Source organism: Mizuhopecten yessoensis, unplaced genomic scaffold, assembly GCF_002113885.1.
Source record: "Mizuhopecten yessoensis strain PY_sf001 unplaced genomic scaffold, ASM211388v2 scaffold10107, whole genome shotgun sequence".
In the NCBI taxonomy this organism is placed as follows: Eukaryota; Metazoa; Mollusca; class Bivalvia; order Pectinida; family Pectinidae; genus Mizuhopecten; species Mizuhopecten yessoensis.
In genome coordinates, this window is record NW_018408382.1 from 538816 (window position 1) to 549390 (window position 10575).

The 10575-nt window shown below is 39.5% G+C and overlaps 1 protein-coding gene across 6 annotated transcripts in view; it reads left to right on the forward strand.

Moving 5' to 3' along the window:
* The window catches only part of LOC110459531 (tyrosine-protein phosphatase 99A-like), a 58372-nt gene extending 48465 nt beyond the window's left edge, over positions 1 to 9907 (forward strand). For all 6 annotated transcript variants that reach the window (XM_021511839.1, XM_021511838.1, XM_021511841.1 and 3 more), the window contains 8 exons: positions 60 to 195; positions 430 to 579; positions 896 to 1066; positions 1347 to 1475; positions 4225 to 4356; positions 4668 to 4813; positions 5190 to 5325; positions 8887 to 9907. In XM_021511839.1, coding sequence (XP_021367514.1) covers positions 60 to 195; positions 430 to 579; positions 896 to 1066; positions 1347 to 1475; positions 4225 to 4356; positions 4668 to 4813; positions 5190 to 5325; positions 8887 to 9054 — 1168 coding nt within the window. In that variant the 3' untranslated portion in view covers positions 9055 to 9907. The remainder of the gene's footprint in view (positions 1 to 59; positions 196 to 429; positions 580 to 895; positions 1067 to 1346; positions 1476 to 4224; positions 4357 to 4667; positions 4814 to 5189; positions 5326 to 8886) is intronic.
* The last annotated feature ends 668 nt before the right edge of the window (positions 9908 to 10575 follow it).

The following is a 10575-nucleotide window of genomic DNA, read 5'->3' on the forward strand; positions in this document are numbered from 1 at the left end:
GGACTGGGACCTACATCCTCATAGACAGTATTACTGACAATGATATGTTTGTATTACAGTGCTGGAGTGGGTAGGACTGGGACCTACATCCTCATAGACAGTATGATAGAGGAGATGAAAGACAAGGGAACCATTAATGTAGCTGGATTCCTCCTCCATATTCGGCGACAACGAAAGTTCCTCGTACAAACGGAGGTATGAAAAATGTCAAAAATAATCAATAATAAAAGATGTCAAAAATAGTCAGTATTAAGACTATTTTGATGGCAGAATCCGTTACTGAAAATGTCTATTTGTGGATGTGAACATAATATATTGCTTGATGTAAACCGAAAAAAAAAAGATTTCTTAAATCAACAAGTGCTGAAAAAAGGAAGGGGAGGTAATTACAGTGAATCAGTGGACTTACAACAATGACATGTGTTACAGGAGCAGTATATGCTGATACACGACGCCATCGCCGAGTACATCCTTAGTGACGACACCGAGATCAAACACGGTGACTTGAAGGGGTATATAGACAAGATATCTCAGATCCACGATGGCGAGAAGGAAACTGCCCTGGATAGGCAGTACAAGGTAGGTAACTTCTCGTCCTACCGTGTAATTACAAACAGGCGATATTTACATTATAATTCAGTATCATATTAATGACTCTTAAAAACAAAATTTTTACCATCCCCAAAAGTAGTGAAGGTAAGATAAAATTTATAAATTTGGTAATTCAAGTTTAAATATACATTTGTATAGTTCTTTTCTCAAGCCATGTTTAGAGGGGTTGTTGCACTTAGAATAAGTACAGCCTTTCAGGTTAAGCAAATATTTTTCTTAGGTAAATAAAACCACTAATAGACCACATACATAAGTGTTTAATTGTATACTGTCTTATGTGTAGCTTGTTACGACCTACAAACCAAAGGACTCGGACAAGTTCCCAGCTGATAAAAATATTAACCAGAACAAGAATAGGAGCAATGATCTAGTGCCACTGACGGTCAAGCGAGTCCCTCTCCCAGCCAAACCAGGAGTGGACGGGTCAGATTACATTAATGCTACATACCTGCAGGTAATTGAAAGCCATAATTCGTTAATTTATAATAGGTTCTGTCCAATGAAAATTTGTGAATTAGACATAAACTATTTTGAAAAAAATAAACTTGTTCTATTTACAAGAGAAAATATTTTATGGTTTAAAATGCAACTACTGGTACATAATAAAATTGAAACTAATACTGTACATAACAGTTCTTGAAATAAGGATATAGTACTTGCTCCATTTTTGTCTATTTTTCTATACACTAAATACAAGACAAGGCTAAGAGTATTTTTTATGTCATTATTGTCAGGGTTACAACAAGACGGATGAGTTCATTTTGACGCAGCACCCCCTGGAGAATACAGTGGAGGACTTCTGGAGGATGGTGTGGGATCAAAACTCCTCTGTCGTCTTCCTTCTCTCACAGCTGGACGACAAGGTAAGCTACATCTGTCTAGGAATAGTAACTTACACTTTGTATAAACAACATACAACTTACACTTTCCTTCTATGCATAAGTCTATATAAAAATGAAAAAGGATCTGGAAGTAAATAAATATAACTTGAATCTCAATGATAAATAACACTAGAAATAGACGTAGTAATACTATAGACATCTAAAGTATCTCTTTTGTACACCACTAGGTATCCACTTCTGTACACCACTAGGTATCCGCTTCTGTACACCACTAGGTATCCACTTCTGTTCACCACTATGTACCCACTTCTGTACACCACTAGGTATCCACTTCTGCACACCACTAGGTATCTCTTCTGTACGCCACTAGGTATCCACTTCTGTACACCACTAGGTAACCACTTCTGTACACCACTAGGTATCCACTTCTGTACACAACTAGGTATCCACTTCTGTACACCACTAGGTATCTCTTCTGTACACCAGTAGGTATCCACTTCTGTACACCAATAGGTATTCACTTCTGTACACCACTAGGTACCCACTTCTGTACACCACTAGATATCTCATCTGTACACCACTAGATATCCACTTCTGTACACCACTAGGTATCCACTTCTGTTCACCACTATGTACCCACTTCTGTACACCACTAGGCATCCACTTCTGTACACCACTAGGTATCCACCTCTGTACACCACTAGGTATCTCTTCTGTACACCAGTAGGTATCCACTTCTGTACACCAATAGTTATTCTCTTCTGTACACCACTAGGTATCCACTTCCGTACACCACTAGGTATCCACTTCTGTACACCCCTATGTACCCACTTCTGTACACCACTAGGTATCCACTTCTGCACACCACTAGGTATCTCTTCTGTACACCACTAGGTATCCACTTCCGTACACCACTAGGTATCCACTTCTGTACACCCCTATGTACCCACTTCTGTACACCACTAGGTATCCACTTCTGCACACCACTAGGTATCTCTTCTGTACACCACTAGGTATCCACTTCCGTACACCACTAGGTATCCACTTCTGTACACCACTCGGTATCCACTTCTGTACACCACTAGGTATCCAATTCTGTACACCAGTAGGTATCCACTTCTGTACACTACAAGGTATCTCTTCTGTACACCACTAGGTATCCACTTCTGTACACCAATAGGTATCCACTTCTGTACACCAATAGGTATCCACTTCTGTACACCACTAGTCATCCACTTCAGTACACCACTAGGTATCCACTTCTGTACACCGCTAGGTATCCACTTCTGTACACCACTAGGTATTCACTTCTGTACACCACTAGGTATCCACTTCTGCACACCACTAGGTATCTCTTCTGTACGCCACTAGGTATCCACTTCTGTACACCACTAGTTATCCACTTCTGTACACCACTAGGTATCCACTTCTGTCCACCACTAGGTATCCACTTCTGTACACCGCTAGGTATCCACTTCTGTACACCACTAGGTACCCACTTCTGTACACTACAAGGTATCTCTTCTGTACACCACTAGACTAGGTATCTCATCTGTACACCAATAGGTATCCACTTCTGTACACCACTAGTCATCCACTTCAGTACACCACTAGGTATCCACTTCTGTACACCAATAGGTATCCACTTCTGTACACCACTAGGTATTCACTTCTGTACACCACTAGGTATCCACTTCTGTCCACCACTAGGTATCCACTTCTGTACACCGCTAGGTATCCACTTCTGTACACCACTAGGTATTCACTTCTGTACACCACTAGGTATCCACTTCTGTACACCGCTAGGTATCCACTTCTGTACACCACTAGGTATCCTGAAACTACAGGAGGGATGTAAACATTCCTCTACACTTATTGGATGTTGCTTCTTTGCTCATGAATCTCCATTCGTCGTCTGTCATCCGTCGTCCGTCGTGCGTAAACTTTTTACACTTTCAACTTCTTCTCATGAACCATTGGATGGATGTTTTTCAAACTTGGTCAGAATCATCATTGGTAGATGAGGCTACAACATTGTAAAATTGGGATTCCTACCCCAACCCCTGGGGCCAGGGAGCCCCAAAGGAAAATTGCCCAATATTTCAAAAATCTTCTTCTCCAGACTCAGATAGTCATTTTCTCTGTATGGAAAGGAAGATCATTAGGGGCTTTATTTAAATTGTGAATTTCAGGACCCCCTAGCTATCTGTTCTCCCTTGGGGAAGGGGTAAAGTTTACTATAGGGAAATAACACTTTTGGGTATTTTTTATCCATTTTCAGCAGAAAATTACTCAAACTTAGTTAGAATCATCTTTGGTGAATGAGGGTATTACATTGTAAAATTGGGATGCCTGCCCCATCCCCAGGGGCTAGGGCCGGGCCCCAAAGGGAACATTTACCAATATTTTCAAATTCTTATCCTTTGATGACATGACAAGTATTGTATTTCACTTTACATGCTGATTTCCACATCACATCTAAACAATAAAATAAAGCTACCAGTACCTATGATATACCTATGATATAACTCAGGTGACTGCTAAGGCCCTTGGGCCTCTTGTATATTTAATGTTGTATGCAAATTTGATAGAAAGATAAATAGGAGCCAAAGTAATGAAGACCTTTAATTTCCTTGTGAATTTAAAAAAAATATCTGTCTTAATCTTATCTTATATGCATTTCTCGCTATTAGATGATAAACAATTAATGTCATTGAATGTGATACATTGTTGTTTACTAGACTACAATAACTAGATATGTGTTATTTAGGAGCACAAGAGATTCTGGCCAGAGAAGGAGACGCCCATGGCCATAGGTACCGGCCTGTTTAAGGTCGTGTTCCAGGAAGAGGAGGTGCTGGCCCGCTACACAGTCAGGGAGTTCCTCCTCGAGTCAACGCAGGTACACGGAAATTAGGATTCATTCTTTTTGCAGTAAATCTATTCTATCTTGTAAAACACAAACCAGATGGCAGATTTGCATTTATCTATCATTCGTCATTAATCTTGCATCTTTTAAGATCTTGAAATATAACTTGTTTAAGGTAGATAAACATGGTAGAAAATCCAGACCGACAAGATTCAACAGTATTTGTGAGATACTTAACTGTATTGAGATTATACTGGCCTATAAGGCTACTAATATACATGTAATGAAAAAATTAGGTCATTTTTGAGATGTTGAAGTATGCTACATTTTCTTATGGTTTTTAGGATGACTATGTGTTAATGACACGGATCCTGACCTGTGACGGCTGGCCTCAGAAGGAGCAGCGCCTGTGGCAGGCCTTCGACATGATACAGACTGTCAAGGACCTCCACAAACAGAACGATATTGGACCAGTCATAGTTGTGGATAGGTAAGCCACCACACCAGTCATAGTTGTCGACAGATAGGATATTAGACTAGGGTAGTCGTTGATTATAAAAGGTCTGACCAGTTATAGTTGTCAAATCATAATATTATACCATTGTTGACATGTAAGGCAGTTTTCAATTACAAACAAAATAGCAATGCAAGCTTTGTACTGTTTTATATTTTGTAATGTTGTAAAACATTGGAGTTTTGCACAGAGTTTAGCTGTTGCTTTATTATTTAAACTTCCAGAAAAATACCAGCTTTTATAGGTTAAAAGAAAGATTTAAGATTGTATGGTTATTCTGAGACACAAACATGAATGTTATATGTAACAATGAGTGGACAATAACAAATCCTCCCTGTCTTTTGTCGGTCAGCTATGGTGGAGTGGAAGGTTGTGTGTTCTGTGCGCTGTGGTCACTCCATGACCAGCAGACCCATGACAAAGTAGTGGACGTGTATCACCTGTGTAAACTGTTCCACCTCAAACGACCAGGAATCGTAGGAACAATGGTAAGTGTGGCAACCTCTAACCTAGAACCATAGGAACAATGGGAAGCGTGGCAACCTCTAACCTAGAACCATAGGAACAATGTCAAGTGTGGCCACCTCTAACAGAATCATAGGAACAATGGTAAGTGTGACTGCCTCTAACCTAGAACCATAGGAACAATGTCAAGTGTGGCCACCTCTAACAGAATCATAGGAACAATAGTAAGTGTGGTCGCCTCTAACAGAATCATAGGAACAATGGTAAGTGTGGCTTCCTCTAACAGAACCATAAGAACAATGGTAAGTGTGGCAACCTCTAACAGGATTATAGGAACAATGGTAAGTGTGGTCGCCTCTAACAGAATCATAGGAACCATAGTAAGTGTGGTCGCCTCTAACAGAATCATAGGAACAATGGTAAGTGTGGCCACCTCTAGCAGAATCATCAGTTTGTGTGGCAGCCTAAATCATAGAAACATTCGCAAGTTTGTGTGTCTGCTTAAATCATAGAAACATCTGCAAGTTTGTGTGGCCATCGGTAACATAGAAACATCCATAAATTTGTATGGCCACCTGTATCATAGAAACATCCATAAATCTGTGTGGCCAGCTGTAACATAGAAACATCCATATATTTGTGTGGCCTCCTGTATCATAGAAACATCCTTAAATCTGTGTGGCCATCTAGGAACAACGGTAAGTGTGGTCGCCTCTAACAGGATCATAGTAACAATGGTAAGTGTGGTTGCCTCTAACAGAATCATAGGAACAATGGTAAGTGTGGCAACCTTTAACCTAGAACCATAGGAACAATGTCAAGTGTGGCCACCTCTAACAGAATCATAGGAACAATAGTAAGTGTGGTCGCCTCTAACAGAATCATAGGAACAATAGTAAGTGTGGTCGCCTCTAACAGAATCATAGGAACAATAGTAAGTGTGGTCGCCTCTAACAGAATCATAGGAACCATAGTAAGTGTGGTCGCCTCTAACAGAATCATAGGAACCATAGTAAGTGTGGTCGCCTCTAACAGAATCATAGGAACCATAGTAAGTGTGGTCGCCTCTAACAGAATCATAGGAACCATAGTAAGTGTGGTCGCCTCTAACAGAATCATAGGAACCATAGTAAGTGTGGTCGCCTCTAACAGAATCATAGGAACCATAGTAAGTGTGGTCGCCTCTAACAGAATCATAGGAACCATAGTAAGTGTGGTCGCCTCTAACAGAATCATAGGAACAATAGTAAGTGTGGTCGCCTCTAACAGAATCATAGGAACCATAGTAAGTGTGGTCGCCTCTAACAGAATCATAGGAACAATAGTAAGTGTGGTCGCCTCTAACAGAATCATAGGAACAATAGTAAGTGTGGTCGCCTCTAACAGAATCATAGGAACCATAGTAAGTGTGGTCGCCTCTAACAGAATCATAGGAACAATGGTAAGTGTGGCTACCTCTAACCTAGAACCATGGGAACAATGGTAAGTGTGGCCACCTCTAACTTAGAACCATAGGAACAATGGTAAGTGTCGTCGCCTCTAACCTAGAACCATAGGAACAATGATAAGTGTGGCCACCTCTAACCTAGAACCATAGGAACAATGGTAAGCGTGGCCACCTCTAACCTAGAACCATAGGAACAATGGTGAGTGTGGTCGCCTCTAACCTAGAACCATAGGAACAATGGTAAGTATGGTCACCTCTAACCTAGACCCATAGGAACAATGGTAAGTGTGGCTACCTTTAACCTAGAACCATAGGAACAATGGTAAGTATGGTCACCGCTAACCTAGAACCATAGGAACAATGGTAAGAGTGGCAACCTCTAACCTATAACCATAGGAACAATGGTAAGTGTGGCCACCTCTAGCAGAATCATCAGTTTGTGTGGCAGCCTAAATCATAGAAACATTCGCAAGTTTGTGTGGCTGCTTAAATCATAGAAACATCCGCAAGTTTGTGTGGCCATCGGTAACATAGAAACATCCATAAATTTGTATGGCCACCTGTATCATAGAAACATCCATATATTTGTGTGGCCACCTGTATCATAGAAACATCCTTAAATCTGTGTGGCCATCTGTAACATAGAAACATCCATAAATCTGTGTGGCCACCTAAAACATAGAAACATCCGCAAGTTTGTGTGACCAACTAAAGCATAGAATCATCAACTTTTGTGGCCACCTGTAACATAGAAGCATCTGTTAGTTTGTGTGGCCACCTGTAACATAGAAGCATCTGTTAGTTTGTGTGGCTACCTGTATCATAGAAACATCTATAAATGTGTGTGGCCACCTAAAACATAGAAACATCCGCAAGTTTGTGTGACCAACTAAAGCATAGAATCACCAACTTGTGCGCCACCTGTATCATAGAAACATCCATAAATCTGTGTGGCCACCTGTAACATAGAAACATCCATAAATCTGAGTGGCCACCTGTAACATAAAAACATCTGTAAAATTGGAAAGATGTTATACATTATATCAAAATTATTCATGCTTCAGTGATATTTTAGTTCTTAGTGGGAAGCCCATGTATTTGGATGAATATCTCTGTTATACTGGTATTTCATCTAGTGGAACAAAGCAAAAGTGAAACTAACATATTGAAACATCCATATTCTGGTCGTAGTAAAAATGAGATCAAATACTGTACTTCAATTTGTAGGGTAAAACTTCAGATTTGTTCTTGAATCATACCATGTAGTTGAATTGCTGGGTATACATTTTATATAACACAGTTAATACTTCTAACGTGACGCTACCACAATTGGTACAATTTTGACAGTTTTTTAGTGATCTTTAAAAATTCAGATCTTGTATCTGGAATGTTTCTTGATTCTTGACAAATACTGCCTATGGTGGTTCATTTTCAGGAAAAGATTTATATCTAAGTAATTTATTTTTGAAAATAGATCGCTAAACTCGGAGTGAGATTTCGTCCGTTTTTCGGCCGTAAATAATACCCAAATTGGTACACCATATCACAGGCTATGGAAATTGTTTATATTTCTACAAGTTGATGTGCCGATTACAACAAAATATATTGCTTTTATAGATACCACACTGAACTATAATTGTATATATTCACTTTTATATTATCCGAATATAAGGACCAGAAATCAACATTTAAACATGCTTATATTTAACCCCTTGAAAATCCTCCAAAGTTTCGTCGACGTACGTCGTTTTTACTGGTTTTCCGATATGTTTACTTTGAAGTCATCGTGTACTCTTAAAATGTTCCTGAAAGCAAAACTATTCGGCAGAAATGCTGTTAAATGTCTATTTTGTTATACTGTTAATGGAAAATGTTCAAATTTAATTTTAAAGTACTATTCGAACAATTTTCTGACCGTGTACCAATTTGGGTAGTGTACCAATTGTGGTAGCGTGACGTTAGCTAACTCTCTTTCAAAATGACAATTTCACAGGGTTTGAATTTTGTATATTTTTAGGTCCCAATAAGCAATACTAGAGCCCCAATGAAACGTAAAGTGCAATACAGTTTATATATTAGCTTGGAGTTCACTCATGTTATGTACATATGCTTATTGTATTGTTGATCTCTGTTTCAGGAGGATTACCTTTTCCTGTACAAAGCCATGGAGAGTTATATCCAGGACTGTAGTGAAAAGGAATCAAACAATCTCTCGCATCACATACATTTACGGAACTCTACTAAGAGAAACGGCACTATGCCACGTAGTCCTACGTTATCAATTAAGGCGGAGACAAACGTGTGACACCATGCCAAGTGATGTCTATGGTTCGCGTACATGTGGAGTACGGCCCTGTTGTTATGCTGTAGTGTCATCGTAATTGTCACTGGCTGTCCTTCCCCGCGTGCTTGTGTCTGTCGCGTATCTGCACAGGTTGTCATGGTCGATGAAACGGTTTCATCTACCTACCGGGACCAAGGCAGCTTACTTGGTCAATGTATCCTGTATACTGACTACCTTGCAACTACCTAGGTTTATGGATGTATGCCTGAATCATTCCACAGTGTGTATACCCCGTAACTCAAGCTCAAGGACACTAACTGACCAGAGGAGCATTGACCACAAGCTCTCCAAACTGACTGTGTCCTGATGTGACCAGTAATATTTGTGCCATAAGATCGTGAGAAACTAACAGGGAAAGACTGCTACTGTGGTAGTTCTGCCCAAACCTTCCAGACCACATTTCCCTTCCCAGGAGGATGCAGGTCACTGTAGGACTGGTTACAAGCCGAAATAAAATGAGTCGAAACAGACCTCACAGGGTGGAATACTTGAGCCCCCACAGCGCAGTGTATGTGTGTCGAGGTCCTATAATTAACATGGGTTGTGCAGCTATTTAAGAGATAGAGATACCAAGCTGTGTTGTGATGGAATATCCATTTAATATATTCTGCTACAAAATTAATTATGACTTAACGCTTTATGAAAGTATCGTCCATATTTGCCAAGAGACATGTATTTCATTGCCATTTTTTACATCCTTTTTTATGTTTGTGGATAATCCATGTAATGGTGAACTTCTTTATATTTCACCTCCATATTATGTAACCTGTGTAAATTGGTGATTATGATCAAAGAACACATTATGTGCTATTTATGTAAAGTCATGTAATTGCAGTTTACGTGACCTGTAGGAAGTGTCACATGACTCATGTGACCTGCATATAGGATCATGTGATACTGTATATCATGTGACCTGCAAGTAGGGTCATGTGATATGATTTATCATGTGATGTGACATTCATGTAATAAATGTATCATTTGATTTGTTTTAAACAGATAAAGATGAACACGGTTTACAGATCAAAATTTCACTATGTAGTTGTGGATGTGCTTACCATTTTATCATTGTACTAAAGTGTTTGTGTTTCCATGTGTTTCCATCGGAATCTAAGACCAGATAATCACTATGTGAAATACCAAACCAAAATGTGCCAATGTTCTACTATCATGTACTAAATGTTCCCCAGGAGTAGATATCTTCCCGCCGAATCATCCCCCAAAATGTCCTCATTCCAGTAGGAATGGGCCGAGACTTGGTGTAGTCTTTATGTATGTGTCATGTCACAAGACCAATCAATTAATACAGACTATTGATGGTTCCACAATTGTTACAGGGGTGTAATAATGTAGCCAGAATTTTTCCATATTGTTAAAGAATATAGTTTAATAATGATATTAGTTATGTCTATGCTTCCTACCTTAATGACACCCCATGTCGTCATGAGGGGTGTGTGTGTTTACTGTAACTCAAAGTGAATGATT